The sequence below is a fragment of the Pongo abelii genome, chromosome 2 (assembly GCF_028885655.2).
Source record: "Pongo abelii isolate AG06213 chromosome 2, NHGRI_mPonAbe1-v2.0_pri, whole genome shotgun sequence".
NCBI lineage: Eukaryota > Metazoa > Chordata > Mammalia > Primates > Hominidae > Pongo > Pongo abelii.
The window spans coordinates 96,129,506-96,154,041 of NC_085928.1; the positions used below are offsets into that span (position 1 = coordinate 96,129,506).

General features: G+C 46.7%; 1 protein-coding gene across 2 annotated transcripts; it reads left to right on the plus strand.

The window, feature by feature from the left end:
• Positions 1–1,880: 1,880 nt before the first annotated feature.
• Positions 1,881–24,536, plus strand: DNASE1L3 (deoxyribonuclease 1 like 3). Of its 2 annotated transcripts, XM_002813594.6 has the most exons (8): positions 1,881–2,087; positions 9,117–9,205; positions 11,869–11,958; positions 12,545–12,657; positions 16,391–16,503; positions 19,526–19,683; positions 23,732–23,828; positions 24,361–24,536. In XM_002813594.6, the coding sequence occupies exons 1-8, from the start codon at positions 1,947–1,949 to the stop codon at positions 24,475–24,477; spliced, it is 918 nt and encodes a 305-aa protein (XP_002813640.3). In that variant the 5' UTR covers positions 1,881–1,946; the 3' UTR covers positions 24,478–24,536. The 2 variants fall into 2 exon arrangements, with proteins under 2 accessions (XP_002813640.3, XP_009237133.3); XM_009238858.4 differs by lacking the exon at positions 11,869–11,958.

Consider the following 24,536-nt stretch of genomic DNA (forward strand, 5'->3'; position numbering starts at 1 on the left):
CTTTATTTAATATGCCCTATTTTCTTTTAAAAGTTCTTCAATTGTCTGAACTAACAAAAAAGCTACTTTTAAAAAATACTAAATCATTTGAATTCTAATAAAGTAAACAAACAAAACATTGATGATAACCTAAAGTGTTTATAAATGTTCCAGAACTGTATTCAGACAAAGATTTCAACGTAAAGTCATGAATCTGAATCAAACCCTACCAAGTGCACATTTTATAAGAGAGTTACAAGATTTTCTATATAGTTGGCCAAGCAGCTCTCATTAAGTCCATGAAATACCGCATATTCCATCTTAAAACACACAAAAAGATTATACCATGGCTCTGAGTCTCTTAAACATTTCTACACTTTAATTCTAAATCTTTTTTCTGGTTGGAAGATGCCCATTCACCAAGAAAGACAATTAACCATTCCCTAGAGCTCCTTTTTTTTTGTTTTTGTTTTTTATTGAGATGGAATCTCACTCTGTCGCCCAGGCTGGAGTGCAGTGGTGCAATCTTGGCTCACTGCAGCCTCTGCCTCCCAAGTTCAAGCTATTCTCCTGCCTCAGCCTCCCAAGTAGCTGGGATTATAGGCGCCCGCCACCATGCCCGGCTAATTTTTGTATTTTTAATAGAGACGGGCTTTCACCATATTGGCCAGGCTGGCCTTGAACTCCTGACCTCAAGTGATCCACCCACCTCAGCCTCCCAAAGTGCTGGGGCTACAGGAGTGAGCCACTGCGTCCGGCCCAGAGCCACCTTTTACCAGAGATTCAATCAGGCCTGAGGTCTTAGGTTGCAGACAACAGGGAGATTCATTGCAGCACGAACTTAGGAAACCATTTCCTTCCATGTACTATTTGGGGTTATTTTATAGAATTCCTGGCATGCTTGGCCAGTATGCTGCCTGGATGTATGTTGGGGATATATGTATAATTTTCCCTGTGGCTGTGGCCACAGACCCATCACCATAAGAGGGGTTGGTCCGCAGATCCCGATGCTGGCTTGGAGTTATTCTTATTCCCTACCCTTTTCACAGAATTGTCTTTGCCAAAGTCCATTAATATACCTTGATTGGATTTTGCTTTTTTTTTTTTTTTTTTTTGCTTTACAGATCTTCATAGTTTCCTGCCCATATCTCTAAAAGTCATTTTGCTTGAATTGATATCCTACAGTTCTTACAAGACCTTTCTTTCCCAGGGTCACACAACTCTCACCAATATTAAATTAATATCAGCTTCAATCACGGGTCCCTCCATGGGTTTCACCGGCTATTTGCTCGCAGAGTCCAGGGACATTTTCCTCATCCATTCCATCAGATCCCCAATTGCTTTCTCTGGCAACACACTGCTAGTATTTGTACAGTAAAACTGCCTAAAAAAATTAAGTAATTCAAACTGCTCTTGACCTTAGTTTACACCACCAGGGCAATTAGAGTCACAGTCTGGGTGTGTCTGAGGACAGCAGGCCGCCAAATCCCAGTGATTTAGAGAAAACCGAGCAGAATTTCCCATGCCTCCTGCCTCATTGTCCCCCAGCAGAAAGTTCCGTCACCCCAGGTGCCCTCTAGGGTGGACCACTTCCGAGTTCATCCACTGTCAGGAAAAGGCACATGGCATGCAACCACAGGACCGATGACTAGATGTCAGAGCTGGCTCCCGGTTGGGATATGAGTGACTTTGTGGAGGATGGCGCCTAAATGAGGCATGCCAATTTCCGCACCAGGGTGACGAACATAGGGGCTCCTAAAAGGCTAGTCCAATGTATCTGTATTTCCTTGGGGATTAAAACCCATGATCTTCAGTTCCTCAGAGAACTGAAAGTTGCAACGAGAAATCCAGTAATTCCTGTTATCTGCAGGCTTTATAAGTCAGTGGAGCCTGTGGAGGTGGCCAGAATCCGGCACTCCAAGCACTGCTGTCTTCTCACGGAGTCTTGAAGCCAGAGCAGCGCCAGGATGTCACGGGAGCTGGCCCCACTGCTGCTTCTCCTCCTCTCCATCCACAGCGCCCTGGCCCTGAGGATCTGCTCCTTCAACGTCAGGTCCTTTGGGGAAAGCAAGCAGGAAGACCAGAATGCCATGGATGTCATTGTGAAGGTGAGCCCCTTTCCTGGGAGGAGGATCCCAGATACCCCTCACACCCTCACTCCTGTCTTCAGACTTTAAGAGACTCAAGGAACTTAAAGTTGGCCCTTAGGGGGAATGTAGAAGCTGGCTTGGAACAATAACCACTTCAACTCTCTGTACCTCCTGCCATCATCTTAAAACAGGGGTGATAACAATGGCTCCCACCAGGGTTGCTGGGGGGACTACAGGAGTTGGCAAATGGAAAGCTCATAATGTAGTACCTGGCTCATTATACATTCCAGATAAGGGTTAGCTATTATGATTTTTATTGCTATTTATTGAATGCCTGTATCAGGCACTATAAGCACATGGTTTCATTTCATAATCTTTATGAAGAGGGACTATTACTCCCCATGTAGAGGTGATGAACAAAGAAAGATGAAGTAACCTTATACAGCTACTCCTTTTCACCAGCAAAGCCCAGCTCCTTTCTCTCTTTCCTTTTCTTTCTTTCTTTCTTTTCTTTCTTTCTCTTTCTTTCTTTTTCTTTCTTTCTTTCTTTCTTTCTTCTTTCTGTCTTTTCTTTCTTCTTCCTTTCTCTTTTTCTTTCTTTCTCTTTCTTTCTTTCTTTCCCTTCCTTACTTTTTTCCTTTCTTCCTTCTCTCTCCCATCCTCACCATCCGTCCCTCTCTTTCTCTTTCTTCCTTTTTCTCCTCCTTCCTTCCTCTCTCCCTCTCCTCTACTCCCCCACTCCTTCCACCTTCGCTTACACTTTCCTTGGGTGATATACCCAATGTCTGGGGACACTGCTTGCTTTCTCTGGAGTCAGTTGACTCCCTTTATCCTACAGGTTAATTTATTTTTGATGCTGGCAACTTAACTGTTTCCCAGGACTCTGGAAAGGTACTTATTACCTTAGGAAACCTGAAGCACCATGGTGTGGTAGGGGGGCCAGGAGCCCTGGGTGCAGATTCCACCTACCAGACTTGTGAGCTGGGAGGCCCTGCACCTCCCTGAACCACCAGCTCCCCTCAGTAAAACGGCAACCACGCCCAAATACCACCTGTAGCACTGGCTGGTGAAGAGAACTCAGGGTGCCTGAGGCACCCAGCAGAGCCTGCAGCAAGGCTGCATGAGCCAGAGCCACTGCTGTTGCTCTCATTGGGAAGGAGGATTGGAGTGAGGACTGGCAGGCTCTGTTCTTACTTGGACGAGCCTCTCAGACCCGGGTGGCCCTGCCCTTTGGGAGGTACCCGAGGCCTTCTAGATGGTGTTGTTTAGCCCGGATAGCAATGCCAAGCCTGTGGGAACCATGACAAGATTGTTCAATGGGAAACCCCGACATGCAAGGCAATGATTTTCCCCACTTCACACACGGCCCGTGGAGCCTGGGTAGCCACGGAGTTCCCATCTCCTTCCTCACTGATGCAACCCGGCTATCTTTTTGTTCCTTGGTGAGTCCATCATGGGGGCTTGAACTCTGCATCTCCCCTGAGCAGCTGTGTCCTGCAGAGCATGTCCGAAGTCCTTGTCAAGGCTGCCTCACCCTACCCATCCTACCAAGAGGCCATCCCCAAAACACTGCAAGAGCCACCCAACAGGGCACTCACAGTCACCCGAGAATGCCAGGCATTCAGAATAGGATTATCTCTAGCGCCCATTGACTAAGCACCTCCTATAGGCCAGGAATTCTATATTCTGATTTAATACTGTGACTTAGGTGATGTTGCCCCCACTTCATAACTGAGAAAACAGAGGCTGAGAGTGGCCCCTTATCCAGGTTTCCATAGCCAGTAAGGGGAAGAGCCGGGATCAAACACACCCCTGCAGCCAGCCATAGAAGCTGAGATGCCTTCTCCACTCTTCCATTCCGGATTTATCGCTTCAGAGACTCAGCAGCGTCATGCTGCCATCATTCTGACCTGCACTGGGGAGGCTGGAGAGTGAGGGAGGCCTGCCTTCTCCATCTTGGGGTTGGCCCCCACATACCATGGGCAGCCCTCCAGATGCTGACCCCTCCCTGGCTGAGTCTCCCCTGTCTGTGTGTTCTCCAGTGTGTCCTTAAAGAACAGAGCTTGCTCATCCAGCAAATGCTCAGTGAAGCTAGACCTTGTGTCAGACACACCAGGGCACTAAGGATGTGGCAGTGGCTGTGGGAAGCATTGCCTCCCTCTTCACAGAGCTTACAGCAGAGGGCAATGGTCATTTCAGGAGTGCATGCGATGTGCCAGGCCCTTAATGTGCAGTATCTAATTCAGCCTCATAGCCACTCTGATTATTGTGCCCATTTTGCAGAGGAGGCAAATGGAACTCAGGTGAAGTGAGTTGCCCAAATAGTTGTGGAGCAAGTAAGTGGCAGAGGGAGGGCTGGAGCCCAGGCTCTTCCCACCATGCTGAGCTGCTCCCTATTTAGAGGCAGGAAATAGGGTTTCACAAGCCACCCTCTGCCCCAGATCTTTCTTTTCTTCTCTTTCTTTCTTTCTTTTTTCTTTCTTTCTTTCTTTTTTCTTTCTTTCTTTCTTTCTTCTTTTTCTTTCTTTCTTTTTTCTTTCTTTCTTTCTCTCTCTCCCCCCTCCCCTCCCCTCCCCTCCCTCCCTCCCTCCCTCCCTCCCTTCCTTCCTCTCTTTCTCTATTCCTTCCTTTTTTTTTTTTTTTGGACAGGTTCTTGCTCTGTTGCCTAGACTGGAGTGCAGTGGTGCAATCACAGCTCACTGCAGCCTTGACCCCCCCAGGCTCAAACAATTCTCCCATGTCAGCCTCCTGAGTAGCTGGGACTACAGGTGCACACCACCATGCTGGCTAATTAAAAAGAAAAAATTGTAGAGATGAGGTCTCACTGTGTTACCCAGGCTGGTCTCAAAGTCCTGAGCTCAAGATCCTTCTGCCTCAGCCTGCCAAAGCACTGGGCTTACAGGCATGAGCCACCATACCTGGCCTGCCCTGGATATTTCAAGACCCCTCCAGACCATCTCTTCCCCTCTCCCCAGGCCCACTTATAACACTCCTTGCTTGGATTCTCTCAACACTAGGCATGCACAACCCAGAAATTCCTCTTCCCCTCTTGTGAACAGAGTCAGGAATTTGGCCTTAGTCAGGGAGATATCAGTGTTTCAGGTCTCAGCTCTGGAAGGTTTCCTCCCTGGGGCTCTCATCCTGGGAGCCTCTTCTTGAGGAGATGGAGCCAGGGCAAGTATATTTTTCCTGGTCTGAAATTTGAGCAGGGAGAACACATGTCAAGAGGGATTAGAAAATGGAATATTTGGCCGGGCGCAGTGGCTCATGCCTGTAATCCCAGCACTTTAGGGGGCCTAGGTGGATGGATCACCTGAGGTCAGGAGTTCGAGACCAGCCTGGCCAGCATGGAAAAACCCTGTCTCTACTAAAAATACTAATTTTTAGTAAAGCTAATTTGCTGGGCATGGTGGTGCGGGTGCCTGTATTCCCAGCTACTCAGGAGGCTGAGGCAGGAGAATTGCTTGAACCCAGGAGGTGGAGGTTGCAGTGAGCCGAGACTGCACCGCTGCACTCCAGCCTGGCCGCAGAGCAAGACTCCATCTCAAAAATAAATAAATAAATTTAGTGGTCAAGAAGGTGCTCTGTAGTGTAGATAACCTGTTGTCCTGTATTCACTCTGTGTTCAAATTACTAAACCTCCTGGAGCCTCAGAGTACCCAACTACACTAGCATTAAGGACTAGCATCAAAGAGTTATCATGAAAACTGATGAGTTGCTGGGCGTGGTGGCTCACAGCTGTAATCCAAGCACTTTGGGAGGCCGAGGCGGGCGGATCACCTGAGGTCAGGAGTTTGAGACCAGCCTGACCAACACGGTGAAACCCCATCTCTACTAAAATACAAAAACTGGGCATAATGGCAGGCACCTGTAATCCCAGCTACTCAGGAGGCTGAGGCAGGAGAATCACTTGAACCCAGGAGGTGGAGGTTGAACCCAGTGAGCCGAGATTGCGCCACTGTGCTCCAGCCTGGGTAACAAGAGTGAGACTCTGTCTCAAAAAAAATTGATGAGTCAATGATAAGAGGTAACTCTTACGAAGCCCTCCCTATGTGCCAGGCACTGTATTAAGCATGTTATATAAGACAACTCATTTAACTTATATTAAATAAGTTAGTTAGAAATGCACCTGTCATATTCTGATAAATTTTGGCCATTACCTCCCACAGTTCCTTCCGTCAAGGAGTTTTCTTTTTTAAATAAAAATTTGATTTTAATTATAAAGGTCTAGCTTTTTAATCATATTTTTTATAAATTAAACAATGATTTTTAAAATGAAAATAGTCATTAGAGATGATTTTTAAAATACAGAAACCTCTAAGGAAGAAAATAAATCATTCATTACCCTGTCACTTGAAGGTAATAGTTGTTGGCATTTGGGTAATTTTCTTACAGGCCATATGTAAGTCTGCATGGGTTTCGCAGCACGGACACCATCCTGTGTCATCAGTTTTGTATTCTGCTTTATATTCTAAATATTTCCCATGATGTTCATATTCTTTTAAAACTTAGCTTTAATGCTATATAATGCATTATCCTGTGTTTGCAACATAATTCATTGAATGATTTTCTGTTTGGCAAAACCTAGGTTGTTTCCAATTTTTTGTTGCAATACATCTTTCTCTTTGATCTGTACAGGTAATAATAATTTGTTTCATGTCTCCTATATAGCTGGCACTACTCTAAGTATCCACTTAATACTCTAGCAACCCCATGAGGGATTGATATTATCATCCCAATTTATAGATGAGGACCCTGAGGTGCAGAGAAATTGTGGATATTTCCTTACAATGAGAGACTTTTTTTTTTTTTTTTTTTTTTTGAGTTGGAATCTCGCTCTAACATCCAGGCTGGAGTGCAGTGGTGTGATCTCAGCTCACTGCAACCTCTGTCCCCCAGGTTCAAGTGATTCTCCCGCCTCAGCCTCCTGAGTAGCTAGAATTACAAGCATGCACCACCACGCCTGGCTAATTTTTGTATTTTTAGTAGAGACAGGGTTTCACCATATTGGCCAGGCTGGTCTCAAGCTCCTGGCCTCATGTGATCTGCCTGCCTCGGCCTCCCAAATTGTTGGGATTACAGGCTTCAGCCACAGCGCCCTGCAGGAAGACATTCTTCAGAGTGGAAAAACTGGGTCAAAGGGTGTACATATTTGAAAATGCCTTCCAGAAAGGTGTGGCAGTCACAGTGACTAAATCAGCAGACTGGCTTGGCCAGCGGCTTCCAGCTCCCAGGAGAGCCCTGCATGGCTGATGCCATGGAGTTCAAGCTGTCCATGGAAGGCTCCAGCCTTAGGACATTGTTCTCCTCATCAGTCACTAAACGGGTGGACCTCCCACCTGGGGCAGCCTCCTAAAGGCTGAACCCCCAGTCATGGAGGCACCCGGACAGGTGAGTGCTGGTGTCTCTCACTGAGTCCTTCTGAAGATGGAACTGGAATGTGTGCTCTGGGAAGACAGGACCACCGGTGTAACCCTCCTACTCCATGTCTTTGGTGGCTGTGTAAGAGGACATAATTAACCTTGGGGGCCAGGTGCGGTGGCTTATGCCTGTACTCCCAGCACTTTGGGAGGCTGAGGTGGAAGGATCACTTGAGGCCAGGAGATCGAGGCTATAGTAAGTCATGATCATACAGCTGCACTCCAGCCTGGGTGACAGAACAAGACTCTGTCTCAAAAAAAAGATATTAACCTTGGGGACGCCTTGTCCTTGACCAACAAATCCTGTGGCATTGAGCCCACCAGGAACCAATACACGGAAAGGCCCCTGTGGGCTTGGTCACAGAAAGGGCTGTGGGCTTGTTCTGCACCCTGGCCTCCAGGCTGTTGCTTACCTTGAAGGAGCCTCTCCTATATTCTTTTCTCTCTGAGTGCCTTCTCATCTTTCAGGGCCCATTCAAATGTCACCTCCACCGTAGAGCCCTTCCAAATCCTCCGAATAGAAGCAATTAATTACTCCTCAACACTTCCACAGCTTGTGACTTATTTAGTGCAGGTTTTTGTTTTGTTTTGGTTTTGGCCTCATATCATAGCTAGCTGTTTCCATTTGTCTCTCTTGCTGGACTATGAGTCTTCCAGAGCAGTGACTGGTTTTTTGTTGTTGTTGTTGTTGTTGTTTTTAAGACGGAGTCTTGTTCTCTTGCCACGCTGGAGTGCAGTGGCGCAATCTCGGCTCACTACAACCTCCGCCTCCCAGATTCCAGCGATTCTCCTGCCTTAGCCTCCTGAGTAGCTGGGATTACAGGCACCTGCCACCACACCCGGCTAATTTTTGTATTTTTAATAGAGACAGGGTTTCACCATGTTGGCCAGGCTGGTCTTGAACTCCTGACCTCAGGCAATCTGCCCACCTCGTCCTCCCAAAGTGCTGGGATTACAGGCGTGAGCCACCATGCCCGGCCGGGACTATATTTTAACAGTTCAACATGGTGGGCTTTGCAGTCACACAGATCTGAGTTCAAATCCTGGCCCTACCACCTATCCTGGCTGTATGACTTTAAGCTAGTCACTCAACCACTCTGAGCTTGGTTTCTGCCTATGTTTAATGGGCTAATAAGCATAGTTACCCCATAGGGTTGTTGTAAGGCTCGGAGTAGGTTTGCAGTAAATGTCAGCTTTTATAATTATTATCATTATAATTATACCTCTTTATTTCTAATCCAGTCTGTTATCTTTGCTTACTAAGGGCTTAATAAATATTTATTATTATTATTGTAATTATTCAAGCAAAGCCAAGAGGCAGGATATTGTGGGGAGGTCATGAGCAAGGGACTCTGGGCTTGAATTGCATAGGTTCAAATTCTGCCTTTGCCACTTTCTAGTAGGGTGATCGGGAGTGTAATTTACTCAACTTTCTCCGAGTCTCATGCTCCTCTTTAAAATGTACATAACAAAAGCACCTACCTACCTCAGGGAGTCCTTCATTTAGTTCAGAGAAGAAATTATTTTAATAAGCACCCAGTGCAATACTTAAAAACAGTAAGTGTCCAATAAAAGGTTTTATCTGTGGTAAATGACCTCAAACCCCTGGGAATTCTCTTTCTTGCAGATCATCAAACGCTGTGACATCATACTCGTGATGGAAATCAAGGACAGCAACAACAGGATCTGCCCCATACTGATGGAGAAGCTGAACAGGTAACGTGCGGAAGGGTGGGCCCTCTAGGGCTCAAGGTCAAGTGCAAGGGCATCTGAAAGCCCCTGGGAACTGAAAGTAATGTGAGATCCTGCACTTGACCACCAGTTCACACAGCCAGTGTTGCCCAGGAGTCCAGCTCCCTTAGCCACGGTCCTGAGAACTTTCAACCAGTTGATTTTACTATGATAAAACAGAATAGAGGAAATAGATGAGGGGTCTGGACACAGAAAGAAATGAAAAAAGCAGATGAGGCTGAGCTAAAAAGTACAGTTATGAAGAAAATGTTGGAAAAAAGAGAAAAGATTAAAAACCAATCGTAGAAAAAAGATAAATAATATTACAATATGCTCACACACAGGAATATTATGCAGCTGTTAAAAGTCATGCTGGTGGCCAGGCGTGGTGGCACATGCCTGTAGTTTCACCTACCTGGGAGGCTGAGGTGGGAGGATTGCTTGAGCCCATGAGGTTTAGGCTATGGTGAGCCATGATCACACCACTGCACTCCAGCCTGGGCCACAGAGCAAGACCCTATCTCTCAAAAAAAAAAAAAAAAAAAAAAAAAAAAAAAAAAAATCACGCTTGCTACAGAATAAGTTAGAGCTAAATATTCCAGCATGGAATAATGACCACAATCTATTGAAAAAAAGCAAGTTGAGAATTGCAGGTAAAATAGCCCATTTGAGTCATCATCATGTTACGTGAATAAGGGTGTGTTTGTATTTCCACGTGCATAGAGATGAAAGGCTGGAAGGATGCTCTCCAAACGATTAATAGTGGTTACTTCTGGGGGCTGTGATCAGAGAGCTGTGGTGAAAGGGGTTAGTGAAGGAATGACGGGCACTTGCTTCTTATTTTAGTACTTTTTAAATCTGAGACTCTGTCGCCCAGGCTGGTATGCAGCAGCAAGATCTCGGCTCACTGCAACCTTTGCCTCCTGGGTTCAAGTGATTCTCCTGCCGCAGCCTCCCAAGTAGCTGGATTTACAGTCATGCGCTCACTATGCCTAGCTAATTTTTGTATTTTTAGTGGAGTCGGGGTTTTGCTGTGTTGACCAGGCTGGCCTCAAACTCCTGACCTCAAGCGATCTGCCCCTCTCAGCCTCCCAAAGTGCTGGGATTACAGGTGTGAGCCACTGCACCTGGCCATCTCAGCAAGAAACACTTAATAGGGACTTTTGAACAAAAGCCACGTCTGGGTCTTAGGCAGGAGCGAGATGAGATGGTAGATCCTGGTGCCATCATCCCCCAGCCTCTGGGCTTATCCATCATAGGGAAGGAATGTGTAGGACAACTGTAGGGACAGGCAAGAATCCATGTCAATCTGCCTAAGGGCTTCCCTTATAGTAAGGGAACTGAGTGGGGGACCTGCCTGAGTCACCCAGCCAGGAAGTGGCCAGCCTACATTTGAACTTGCGTCACATCTGATCTCATAGCCAGTGCTCTATTCTTTGTCATCTCAGCCTCCCTTGGAGTGTTTATGGGGGACTGAGGGGACAAGTTTGTGGGGGACTGAGGGGACAGGTGGGCTCCAGTCATCTCCTCCACAGTCAGTCTGGGGCGAGTCTTTTCACCACCAGTGGTCTTGGCACTCCCCAACCTATCTAGACTGTTGCGGACTCCAAGCAGAGCCAAGCCTGTTTGTCCCTTTATCCCCCACAAGCCAGAATGGGCCTTAGTCACTTTGCAACTGAGTCACCACAAGCAGTTTGCTAACTCAGGACTTGGCAGGCCATGTTCAAAATAGGGCCAGTCTCCCCAAAGTGGAAGTCCAGCAGAACCTACTGTTCACACTCCTGGGGCCCCAGGGGCTGAGTCTGCCTTAGAATACTGCATCTGAAGTCCCAGGAATTTCTGTAAGGTCTAAGTTGGCCCCTAAATACCCCTTCTGCTTTTTTTCCAACTGAATCTGAGAATATGCTGCAGCTTTAGACATACCCTAGATCTTTTTGTGAGCAGATAGAGTGAAACTGTGTTAGGCTCTGCCCAGAGTGGAGTTATCAGCAGGTTTGGTAAACACATAGAAAGAGTCCGCTTTCCCTGGTGCAGGTGAGGGGCAAGGTCAATGGGACTTCATGGCTGTATCCCCAGCACCCAGGATATAAACAACAGTGAATTGAAATCATGGTCCCAAAGCTTGTAAAAAAATGCCTGGAGGCTTTCAGAGGAGAGACTATTCCTGCTTATCATAAATGCTCAGGAGTGGTTCGTGGACACGGACAGGTGGCCTGATGATATTTATTCCACCAGAAAGCATGAGCTGCAGCTGCAGCCATAGGCATGAGTGGGGTCAGGGGCTGATTCTGGCCCAGATTGTCTTCTAGGGTCTCAGTGGCCTCCCACAGGTACAGGCCAAAGCATGCGGGTTTTGGGATGAGTTGGATCTAGGTTCAAATCCCAGCTTTGTGCTTGCAAACCATAGAAAGGGGTTAATGATAATACTCTCCTCATAAGGCAAGAAATAATGGCTGTAAAGATCCTGGCAGATGCCATATTCCAGCCAATCAATGGTAGCTCTTCTTATTGGACTCAAAGGTTATGATGAACAGTGGCCCTTCCACACGATGCCATTGGGCGTATGGAGGCAGATTGGAAAGAAAGGAGCATGTGCAGTAGGGGAATGTTTATTCTTCAAGATGCAGTGTAAAATCTTTGTTTTCTAGAAATTCAAGGAGAGGCATAACGTACAACTATGTGATTAGCTCTCGTCTTGGAAGAAACACATATAAAGAACAATATGCTTTTCTCTACAAGTAAGTATCACCTATGCTCCCTGGAACATGGCCACTAATAAATCGTGAATTGAATCAAAGTGCATGTCTTTTCTTCAAAACCAAATTTTGATTTCTAACCAATTCTCAGTGTTGATCAAAATAATTGCTGTCAAAACTGGGGGCTTATGCAAAGTATTAACTCTTCAAGCTGAAAACACAAGGGGTCTCCAAACACCTGATTTGTTGGTTGGCTGCATGGTTGCCAGGCCAGTTCTTTACTCCTCATAGTCAAGTCCTGGCCCAGGGCTGGAAAGCTGAGGTTCTCAGCACAGCTGATTCCTGAACTTCGTATTCTTTTCCTCTTCCTGCTAGTAATTTCTTAAGTCTGAACATTAACTTGTGGGTGCCACAGATAACTAGTATGGCTCAGATCTTCAGCTCCCAGATTCTCAATAGCTCCCTGGCTGTTGAGAAGAGTTGACTCAGCCTTGTTCTCAGGAAAACGATCCTGTGCTTGAGCCTGCTCTGGAGTCTAAGAAAGCCATGGGAACCTACATCTCTGCTTCAGGAAAGTAGTAAGAAAAGGGCTGACTCAGCTGGGAGGACTTCCTTTTCCTTCTTTTAGGGAAAAGCTGGTGTCTGTGAAGAGGAGTTATCACTACCATGACTATCAGGATGGAGACGAAGATGTGTTTTCCAGGGAGCCCTTTGTGGTCTGGTTCCAATCTCCCCACACTGGTAAGACCCACAGGCCTCTCTCTCTGGGACCTCCCAAACGGCCCATGAATGCGCAGCAGCCTTGAGCATGAGCTCAGGTTTATGCAGCCCATTAGGGAGGCATTAGGCTGGATGTGACAGTGCATTGCTTCTAATGCCTCAATGTAGATGACGCAGTTCAGTGTGATGGCACCAGGCTTGCTTCTCAGAATGCCATGACTCAAGACTTCCCCAGCCCAGAACCCACTTTCTGGAAGCAATGGTAGTCCGCTCTCTTTGGAGAGTTTAGGCTCATGGAAATTGTTTTCTGCAATTCCTTGGTTCCTGTCAAGTACAACTCTTCCTTCCTTTTTAAAAATCCTGGCTGGGTGCGGTGGCGCACGGCTGTAATCCCAGCACTTTGGGAGGCTGAGGCAGGTGGATCACCTGAGGTCAGGGGTTTGAGACCAGACTGGCCAACATGGTGAAACCCCGTCTCTAAAAATACAAAAATTAGCTGGGCATGGTGGTGCGCACCTGTAATCCCAGCTACTTGGGAGGCTGAGGCAGGAGAATCACTTGAACCAGGGAGGCAGAGGTTGCAGTGAGCCGAGATCGTACCATTGCACTCTAGCTTGGGTGATAGAGTGAGACTCTTGTCTCAAAAAAAAAAAAAAAAAAAATCCTAAGCAATGGCTTAGGCAAGCCCCTAGCCTAGAGGCTCACTCTCCCTCCAGTCACTGCATCGCAGACTCCTCCACAGGCTGCAGCGGGTGAGGAAATCCAAATGGATTGCTCCCTGAACTCTAACAACAGTACTTGTACTAGCCCCTGATTAAGTGCCAGCCTCCTGTAATCCTTGCAATGACTACAAGGTAGGGAGTAGGATTATCTCCACTTTACATTTCAGGAAACTGAGGTTTAAAAAGGCGTGGAGTCACCCAGCTACTGAAATGGACAGGCCAGGGTTGTAACCCAGGCCACCGCCCCAGGAGCTGGTGTTCTTTTTTTTTTTTTTTCTGTTTTTGAGACAGGGCCTTGCTCTGTCATCCAGTCTGGAGTGCAGTGGCATGATCTTGGGTCCCTGCAACCTCCACCTCCTGGGTTCAAGCAATCTTCGCACCTCAGCCTCGCAAGTAGCTCAGACTATAGGCATGCACCACCACACTCAGCTAATTTTAAAATGTTTTATAGAGATAGGTCTCGCTATGCTGCCTAGGCTGTTCTTGAACCCCGAGCTCAAGCCATCTGCCGGCCTTGGCTTCCCAAAGTGCTGGGATTACAGGGGTAAGCCACTGTGCCCAGCCAGTGGTTAACATTGCATGTTAACCACTATGCAATGCTCGATGGAGTCAAGAGTCAACTATTTTTTCAGTACCTACTATGTACCAGGCTCTGTTGAGGGCACTGGACAAGACAGAGGAGGTGACATTGGGCTGTGACCTGAAGAAGTCAGCCATACAGAGGGCTGGAGAAAGGGCATTCCACATGGAGGGCACAGTGAGCACAAAAGCTCAGAAGTGGGAAGAATGCTGGAATATTTAGGGGGACCAAAAAGAGGATGGGGGAGTGCAATGGAGGCCTGAGGAGGAGAGCTGGCGATGAGGACACGTGGGGCCCTGGATGCAGCCTGCTGGGCTGAGTTCTGGCTCCTCTCTGTGTGACTTGAGCAGTGACCGCCCCACAGCCCATGTCTGTTGAGGTAAGAGTGGGAATCCAGGCTGAGAATGAGGGAAGTCCCAGGGGGAGGTGCTCAGAAGGCGACAGCTGCTGTTAGCAGGTGGGCCAGGCACAGCTTCTGAGGCTCGCGCACATTGCCACACTCAGGCTCTCTCAGTCCTCCAACGGTGGGGGAAGGTTTTCAGACACTTCACAAAAGTCTTCTGTGAAGACCATGCTAATTTTTAAATAGCTTTTTGGAACTTTTGTTCTTAATTACAAAAGGAGTATAAACTGACAAGCCTCAATTTTTTTTTTTTTTTTTTTTTTTCAGACAGAGTTTCGCTCTTGTTGCCCAGGCTGGAGTGCAGTGGCATGATCTTGGCTCACCACAACGTCTGCCTCCCAGGTTCAAGCGATTCTCCTTGAGGTCTCAAGGGGGTCTCAAACTCCCAACCTCAGGTGATCCACCCGTCTCAGCCTCCCAAAGTGCTGGGATTACAGGCACGTGCCACCACCCCCAGCTAATTTTGTATTTTTAGTAGAGAGAGGTTTTCCCCATGATGGTCAGGCTGATCTGGAACTCCCGACCTCAGGTGATCCACCAGCCTCAGCCTCCCAAAGTGTTGGGATTACAGGAGTAAGCCAACACGCCTGGCCAATTTTTTTTAATTAGAAAATGTACAGCTGGGCTCGGTGGCTCATGCCTGTAATCCCAGCACTTCGGGAGGCTGAGATGGGTCAGTTTATACTCTTTTTGTAACTCCCAGCTGGGCGTGGTGGCTCACACCTGTAATCCCAGCACTTTGGGAGGCTGAGATGGGTGGATCACCTGAGGTTGGGAGTTTGAGACCAGCCTGACCAACATGGAGAAATCCTGTCTCTACTAAAAAAAAAAAAAAAAAAAAAAAACAAAGTTAGCCAGGCATGACGGTGCATGCCTGTAATCCCTCTTACTTGGGAGGCTGAGGCAGAAGAATCGCTTGAACCCGGGAGGCAGAGGTTGCAGTGAGCTGAGATTGTGCCATTGCTCTCCAGCCTGGCCAACAAGAGCGAAACTCCGTCTCAAAAAAAAAAGAAACCTTTAAAAAAAAAAGCAGAAAATACAACCATAAATATATGCAATTTTTCCTGTCAATTAAAAAAAGAAAGAAGAGGGATAAAATACATCAGAAACAAAAGAAAATACAGATTTGCCACACACACAAAAATGGGAAAATAAAAGCACTCACAATGCCAGCATGGAACACAGTTGTTATAAGTAAAATATTTATTTAGAAACAGAATGCTTGTTCCCTGGTACCGCAAGGAAAAATCAACATTCAGATAAAAAGTTTTCTCAGCAAGCCAATTTTACTTTCTGCAGAAAGGGTGCTCCTTGCAGATGGAACAATGGTGAGAGCACAACTGAATAAAGGAGGGAAGCAATTTTTATCCTTTACTCAGCTTGTCCCTGCTACTGTGTCCTGTCTCTATTGGCTGGAGCCAGACCACACAATCTAAGCTAACCCGACTGGCTAATAATTTAAACCTTTCTTAAATAGGTAAAGGCAGGGGACAACAAAGGAAAAGAGGAAGTTGCTTATGCCAAATAGGGAACAGGCAAAGGCTGTGAGCTGGAATGTGCCTGCGAGCTGGAATGTCCAGCACAAATATCTTAGTTAAGGTAGAAGGACATAGAATGTACTACGTGCCTGTGAGCATGTCTAACAGCTACATAGGATAGAGCTTAACAAAGAGTTATTAGCACAAAGCAAGGAAGCTTGAAGGAAGTTTGTCTTTAAAGGAAACTATTATTTCTAACACTTATGATTTATTCTTTAACAAGAAGGGAAACTTTGAAGAGGAAACTTTTTTACTTTCTACAATAGTCTACCAGCTTTCTCTTAGCCATGAAGGGCAACTGGGAGAAATGAGTCTTTCGTGTACTAAAAACAGGCAGCCTAATGACCCCAAGATCATTAAAATCTCGGCCAGTGGCTGGACCCTCTGGGAACTGGGGACCCAGACAACGCAGCCTGTGCCTTCTGGAGGGGAGAGCCTGTTTCCCTCCAGCAGCGTTTGTGAGACCTTGACAGGGGAAGTGTGTGACCCCCGCCTCTTTCCTGTTTCTCAGCTGTCAAAGACTTCGTGATTATCCCCCTGCACACCACCCCAGAGACATCCGTTAGAGAGATCGATGAGTTGGTTGAGGTCTACATGGACGTGAAACACCGCTGGAAGGCGGAGGTGATGACTGCTGTGTCAGCCGAATTCCCATCTAGCAGGGGCAGGCTCTGGTCCCTGAGTGGGATGAGTACCTGTCCAGGGAGGGGGAGCGGGAAGGGCATGTGCAGGCTACCACCACTTACAGCATTCTTTAAGGCCTTTCTTCAGCCCTAAGTATCCCTCTTGCTAAATCTGCCTGAGTACCTTGCATGTGGGCCTTGGGAATTGCCACACTTTCCCATTAATAACAGATGCCAACATTTACTGAGTGAATAGCTAGTGCCAGGCACTGTGCTGAGACATGACATGGACAAGTTTATTTAATCCTCCCAATAATCCCTTGAGGTAGCTACAGTACCTTTCTCATTCCCACTTTGCAACTGAGAAGTGTGAGGCATAGAGCAGTCAGGATTGTTTCAGTTGCAAGGGACAGAATCTCAACATGGCTCATGAAAAAAAGGAGCAATTGATTGGTTTGTGTAACTGAAATGTCCAGGAGTAGTTCAGGCATAGCTGGATCCAGGGCTCAGACAAGGTAATCAGAGCTTGATTTGTCTCTTCCTTTCCATCTCCTGGTTGCCCTTTCCTCTGTGTGGCTCCATTCTCAGGTTGGCTCCACCCATGGGATGGCAAGACGGCCACCAGCAGCCTCCAGACCAACTGATGAATTTTCCTTCCCACAAGGCAACAAATACTGCGGGACTGAGTCTCATTGGCTCTGACTGGGTCAGGTGTCCATCCCTGAACCAATCATTGTGATCAGGGTGTTGAGATACTCTGATTGGCTAAATCTGTGTCCACCCCAGCTCCACCCCAAACTCATAGTTTGAGGTGGAGGAGGGATGGGTGGTCTCCCAAAGGAACTTGGGGTGCTGTTTTCACAGAAGGGGGCACACATTTGCCATCCCTATAGGCTCAGTTCTTTCCACTTTTGGAAGAGACCACTTGTGGCTGTGAGGGTCTGTGAAAGCTCTTGGCAAATATGGAAGTGCACCCAAGGGTTCTTCTTATGTATTTCTCTTTTCTTGTTTCGGAATGTGACTCCTGTGATCCCCTTCCTCCTCTTGAGTTCCGCTGCTCAAATGCAAAATGAATGAAACAAAGTGTGAACATAGTCCATCAGAGCTGGGGCATGGAAAAGACCAGGGGTGTATTTCATTGCTTATTAATAAATAGGTCAAAACAAAGATTCATTCTTTCCAAAAATTATGAAATCATTCACTTATTAAACAAGAATGTATTGAGCATCTATTGAGTGTTGGGCTGTGGGGAGGCATCAGTGGCCTAAAAGTGAACAAGAGCGGAAACTGCTTCAGTGAAGCAGACTGGGATGTGATTCTTTTTTTTTTTTTTTCCTTGAGATGAAGTCTCGCTCTTGTCCCCACGCTGGAGTGCAATGGTGCAATCTCGGCTCACTGCAACCTCCACCTCCCGGGTTCAAGCGATTCTCCTGCCTCCCGAGTAGCTGGGATTACAGGCATGTGCCACCATGCCTGGCTAATTTTTATATTTTTAGTAGAAACGGGGTTTCACCATGTTGGCCAGACTGGTCTCAAACGCCTGACCTCAGGTGATCCACCTGCCTCGGCCTCCCAAAATGCTGGGATTACAGGCGTGAGCCACAGTGCCTGGCTGGGATGTGATTCTTGACTTCACCACTTGAACCTCCCAGTCCTGTGGCCTAGAGCATGTCACTTAATCTCTCAATCCTGTTTCTATAGAGGTTAGTGGGCCCTTGTACCTTCTATTGTTTATTGCTGCGAGGTGTAAATTTAAAAACACCTAGTGCTAGGCCTGGCACATAGTGAATGTTCAGCAAATCATGTCTATATTAGCAGAAGCTGGTGATCACTGAGCTTAAGGATGACACTCTGTCCTCAACTGAACCCGTCAATCACGGGGAAAATTGTGATCACCAAGGTCAAAATAAAATGTTCTTGAAGAAAACTCTAAAGTCAGCAATGCCCCACCAAACAATAGCACAAACAAGGAAATCTGGCACTTCCTCTGGATTGTGGAATGCTGAAAATTCTGTTCCAAGAGCCTTGCAGGGAAAAATATTTCCAAGATAGGAAGTTTCTGTTGGTGGCCTTGGGTGGGGGTGGACAGCTCACTCGATGGTCCCCTCCCCTGAAGATGCCTCCCACCTCCTCAAGGGACTGAATTTTCACAGAAATAAGTTTCCAACTTCAAAACAAGAGGAGAGAAAGAGTGATGCCAGGGTTGTCAATACACCACCCAAATTCACTTTTCCTGCTTGAAAACAAAAGGCGTTGATTCATTCGTACGTTTACACCCTACAGTAGTTTGAGCCAGGGACAAAAGATGTGAGGGAATAGATTCACTGAAATTTTTTTTATCCACACCTGACTGTGCATGCTGAATTATGGAAATGTGGTGACTAGAACAGCAAACATTCTCCTTCCTGTTAACAACACCCTCCCTGGTATGCACTCGCCTGTCATCGACTCATCAAAACTGTGACTCAATTGTAAACAACAAAAAGAAATTTTTAAAGACCTTGTATTCATTTGCTAGAGCTGCCGTAACAAAGTACCATACTGACGACTGGGTAGTTTAAACAATAGAAAGTGAGTTCGTCACCGTTCTGGAGGCTGGAAGTCCCAGATCAAGGTGTGCCAGCAGGGCTGGTTTCTTTTGGGGGCCTCTCTCCTTGGTTTGTAGATGACTGTCTTCTTCCAGTGTCTTTACATGGTCTTTGCTCCATTTTTCTGTGTCCTAATTTCCCCTTTTTACAAGAACGCCAGTCATATTGGATTAGAGCCCATCCATATGACCTCATTTTACCTTAATTCCCTCTTGAAAGGTTCTATCTCCAAATACAGTCGCATTCTAAGGTGCTGGGGGTTAGGACTTCAACATAGGAATTTGGCCGGGGCGGGAGCAGGGGGTAGACATGATTCAGCCCATAACAGACCCTGTTGTTTACTGGGCCTGGGAGGCAGAGTCTTTGCTAGAGTCCAGTGTGAAAGCATTCTGCAGCACCACCCACCAGGTGACAGTTCCAAATCTTGTCTTTTAGAATTTCATTTTCATGGGTGACTTCAATGCCGGCTGCAGCTACGTCCCCAAGAAGGCCTGGAAGAACATCCGCTTGAGGACCGACCCCAGGTTTGTTTGGCTGATCGGGGACCAAGAGGACACCACGGTGAAGAAGAGCACCAACTGTGCATATGACAGGTAGGAGGCCCTGCAGGGTGCTGCTGGCTCACCACAGGGTTTGGTGTGCACTAGGAAAGACGCAAGGTGGCTGGGCATTGTGGCTCACGCCGGTAGCCCTAGCACTTTGGGAGGCCTCAGTGGGTGGATCGCTTGAGCACAGGAGTTTGAGACCAGCCTGGGCAACATGACGAAACCCCGTCTCTACAAAAAATACAAAAATTAGCCAGGCATGGTGGCACACACCTATAATCCCAGCTACTCAGGAGGCTGAGGTGGGAGGATCGCTTGAGCCCAGAAGATGGAGGCTGCAGTGAGCCAGGATCGCACCACTGCACTCCAGCCTGGGTAACAGACTGAGACTTTGTCTCAAAAATAAAAAATAAAAATAAAAATAAAAAAAGCACACTGCTTGGAGAGCTGAGTCAATTAAATGTTAGGCCCCTCTACTGAGTACCACATGCAGTGTATGAACCACAGGACCCTATGCAGTAGCCCTGGGCACTGCAGCTTAGCAGAGGTAAGCACTGGCTTCGGTATCAGATAGGCCTGGATTTAAATCCTGACATTACCACTTCATATGTCTGTGACCAAGAGACAAGCTCTCTGTGTCTTTCATTTCCTCCCCTGTAAAATGGAAATTATCGTAGTGCCTCACTCATGAAGATCCGACGTGGAGTAAATGAAATAACATGTCAGGCTGCTAGCACAAAGCCTGGCATACGGCAAGTGGTCATTACATTCATGGGCTGTTCATTGTTCCATCACAAAGACTTACCGCAATTGATTTGCCTAATCCCCATCATTAGGCATTAGGTTATTACAAAGGTTTTGCTGTTATAAATACTGCTAAAATCAATATCCTCTGTGCATTTTGTGCAAGTATTTATGATTTCCTCAGGAAGCAACCCTAAAAATGAGACCAATTAGTGCAACAGTATTTATACTTTTAAAGCTTTAGCTACATATTCCTAAATGCAAATGCATACATTTAAGCCCTAGCATTCCCTTGTGCTTTTTAAAGTCCCTTCAGGGATTTTCAAACAGCTTTCATCTTTGCTCCTTCAATGGGGACAGAGGGGGGAGTGCCTGAGGCATGTCAATGTTAGTGATCTTCCATCACAGAGACCACAGGTGGGGAAACCCCTAGGAGCCTGTTTCCAGGTGGTGGCCACAGTTCCCAGAGCTCAGCCTGCCACGAGGAAGTGTGAGATGGCCATCTGCATGAGAGCCACCAGGCCACTCGTTTTCACTTCCTCTCGGAGCTTTTTTTTTTTTTTTTTTTTTTAAGACGGAATCTTGCTCTGTTGCCCAGGCTGGAGTGCAGTGGCGCAATCTCGGCTCACTGCAACCCCCGCCTCCCGGATTCACGCCATTCTCCTGCCTCAGCCTCCCGAGTAGCTGGGACTACGGGCGCCCGCCACCACACCTGGCTCATTTTTTTTTTTTTGTATTTTTAGTAGAGACAGACGTGTTAGCCAGGATGGTCTCGATCTCCTGACCTTGTGATCTGCCTGCCTCGGCCTCCCAAAGTGCTGGGATTACAGGCGTGAGTCACCGCGCCCGGCCTGTTCCTCTTGGAGGTTTTGAGGCTGGTGTTTCCTTTGCAGAAGTTATCACTCTGCAAAGTGAAAACCCAAGGCGGGGAGTTACAGGGGACTAAGTGCCCAGACCGTCCCCTCCCCCTATTTTGAAGGACTTCCAGCAAAGCCGGGACGATGGCCACTCACTTACTCACACATGGCAGTTGTGTGCCCGTGGGTAGGTCAAGTCCCTTCTCCAGCACCATTCTTCTCCCCTGGCAAATGAGTGGGAAGTGATTGAAAATGATACAAAAGAATCAAAAGGCAACATGGCCACAGTAGGTCAGGTGGGGGGTAGAGGAGGTTAGAAAAAGATGTTTACTAAAAGGATCCTGATTTTATACACATGTATCCCAAAGGACGGTGGGATTACATGTGACATTTTAAAGATTCATTTCTTTTTTTGATGCTCTGAATTTTGTTTCTCATAACAACATGTATAACTCTTGTGCCTTTTTATTTTTTCTTTTTTTTGAGACAGAGTCCCGCTCTGTTGCCCAGGCTGAAGTGCAGTGGCGTGATCTCAGCTCACTGCAACCTCCACCTCCCGGGTTCAAGCGATTTTCCTGCCTCAGCCTCCCAAGTAGCTGGGATTACAGGCATACACCACCATGCACCGCTTTTTTTTTTTTTTTTTTTTTTGGTACTTTTAGTAGAGATGGGGTTTCGCCATGTTGGCCAGGCTGGTCTTGAACTCGTGACCTCAGGTGATCCGCCTGCCTTGGCCTCCCAAAGTGCTTGGATTACAGGTGTGAGCCACCATGCCCGGCCTCTCGTGGCTTTTAAAATGTCATAGGCCAGTTGTGGTGGCGTATGCTGTAATCCCAGCTACTTGGGAGGCTGAGGCAGGAGGATCACTTGAGCCCAGGAGTTCAAGGCTTTAGAGCAACATGATCACACACCTGTGAATAGCCACGGCACTCCAGCCTGGACAACATAGTGAGACCTTTCTCAATACAATAAAATAAAAAGCCATAAAAATTATATTTTAAAAATGGAATTAGACAAGATGGTCTCAATTCCAGTCTTTGTTCCATGTTCACATATTTGTTGAACACCTCTCATGTGCTGAGGGCTGGGGGAACATGCAAAGATGCCCAGGATCTGGCTGGTGCCCTGGACCAGCCTGATAAAACTTCACATGAACACTGGCCTTGTCCTGCACATCCCTAGAAGAAGTCAGAAATGGAAGAGCCTTAAACATGTCATTCTTTGCTTTCTGAGTCTTAAAGAAAGCTTTCACAAATCTCTAACTTGATGTGAAGAATTTACATTTGGGTTGAATTAAAAGCTGTAGCCTGGGCCGGGCGCGGTGGCTCACGCCTGTAATCCCAGCACTTTGGGAGGTTGAGGTGGGTGGATCACCTAAGGTCAGGAGTTCAAGACCAGCCTGGCCAACACAGTGAAACCCCGTCTCTACTAAAAATACAAAAATTAGCCAGGCGTGGTGGCACACACCTATAATCCCAGCTACTTTGGAGGCTGAGGCAGGAGAATCGCTTGAACTCGGAAGGTGGAGGTTGCAGTGAGCTGAGATGGCGCCACTGCACTCCAACCTGGGCGACAGAATGAGACTGTGTCTCAAAAAAAAAAAAAAAAAAAAAAAAAAAAGTTAGTTATGGTGGTGATGTTAGCAAATGCAGATACCAAAACTGTTGATTAGAATGGGGAAGGCACAGCGGGCACTTATGAAATGGCAGTTTGACTCACCTTGCCATTCCTCAGGAAGTCACTCAGGACCACGTAGACCACAACTGCATCACCCAACTTGGGATATGTTAGTTTGTTTCCAAAACTCATTTGACTACCTCATTCTTACTTTTTGTCATTACTGCAAAGCACATATGCTGTGATTTTTCTTGATATTTTTCATTAAATCCCTTAATTTCTTGCTGAAATAAATTTTTAAAAGAAATTTCATGATACTAGCATGAGTAAGAAAGCAGCAGCATTTGCCATAAATTGAAGGTAACGTAAAAATTAAGTCCAGTGAAAATCATGCATTGTTAAATTCTGCCTTAATTCTCTTGCCTGCAGAATGCTCGGAGATGGCAGCCTACTCTCTGTCAACACGGGACTGAGGGAGGTATTAAAGACAAACCAGCACCTCCCTGAGAATTTCTCCATAATCAAATCAGGGAAAGTGAAAAATAATTGAAAAAGGAACAGCGTTCTCAGTACACAAGTCACTGTTGTGTGGGATAGTGTGCATGCGTCATATAAAATCTTCTCCTGCTCCACCAGGACATTGCCCACACTGGGAGACAGTGTCCTGGTATCCACAGAACCGTGGCAGGGACTGCTCCTATTTCACAGTTGTAGGCACTGTCCTTTAGGGTCACAGGCTAAAACCAGGTCTGGACTTTGAGCGTCACATGAAAGGGCCAGGCTACTCAGTTAATTCCAGACAGCAAACACAGACCTTGGTTTGATCTCAGCAATCACAGGTTGGATTAACACAACTGTTTTCCCTCCCCTTGTTCCAGGATTGTGCTTAGAGGACAGGAAATCGTCAGTTCTGTTGTTCCCAAGTCAAACAGTGTTTTTGACTTCCAGAAAGCTTACAAGCTGACTGAAGAGGAGGTAAGGTTGCCATCTTGTCTTTCTATGCCATTGTCCTGGAAAGATGAGTTAGCTTGGGCAACATGATGAGACCCCATCTCTATGAAAAATTCAAAAAAATTAGCTGGGCATGGTGGTACATGCCTGTGGTCCCAGCTACTTGGGAGGCTGAGGTGGGAGGATCACTTGAGTCCAGGAAGCGGAGGCTGCAGTGAGCCAAGATCGTACCACTGTACTCCATGCTGGGCAACAGAGTGAGATCCTGTCTCAAAAAAAAAAAAGATGGGCTGATGTCACCCTTTGAGGGCACCACTGAAGACACAACATTGGGCACTAGACCTTGACTCTCCATGCCTATGATTCTGTGATTTGAGTCCCCTGCAAAACTTATGATCGAGCTGGTCTTGGAATGACGCTTACCAGTGTGTGTTCTGTGGGGTGACTTTGGGCATTTCATCTCCCCTTCCTGGTCCTGAATTTGCTCATCGCTAAAATGAAAGTATCTCTCAGGCATCTCCTAATTTCCATGTCTACCTCCCCTTTCTCCTTATAGGCCCTGGATGTCAGCGACCACTTTCCAGTTGAATTTAAACTACAGTCTTCAAGGGCCTTCACCAACAGCAAAAAATTTGTCACTCTGAGGAAGAAAACAAAGAGCAAACGCTCCTAGATCCAAGGGTCTCATCTTATTAACCATTTCTTGCCTCTAAATAAAATGTCTCTAACAGA

Bases quoted from the DNA above. Each gene is read 5' to 3' on its own strand.
- DNASE1L3 (XM_002813594.6), top strand. From the start codon at position 1,947: ATGTCACGGGAGCTGGCCCCACTGCTGCTTCTCCTCCTCTCCATCCAC. The intron at 11,959-12,544 runs GTAAGTATCACC...TCCTTCTTTTAG, and splicing joins CAATATGCTTTTCTCTACAA to GGAAAAGCTGGTGTCTGTGA. The intron at 12,658-16,390 runs GTAAGACCCACA...CCTGTTTCTCAG, and splicing joins GTTCCAATCTCCCCACACTG to CTGTCAAAGACTTCGTGATT.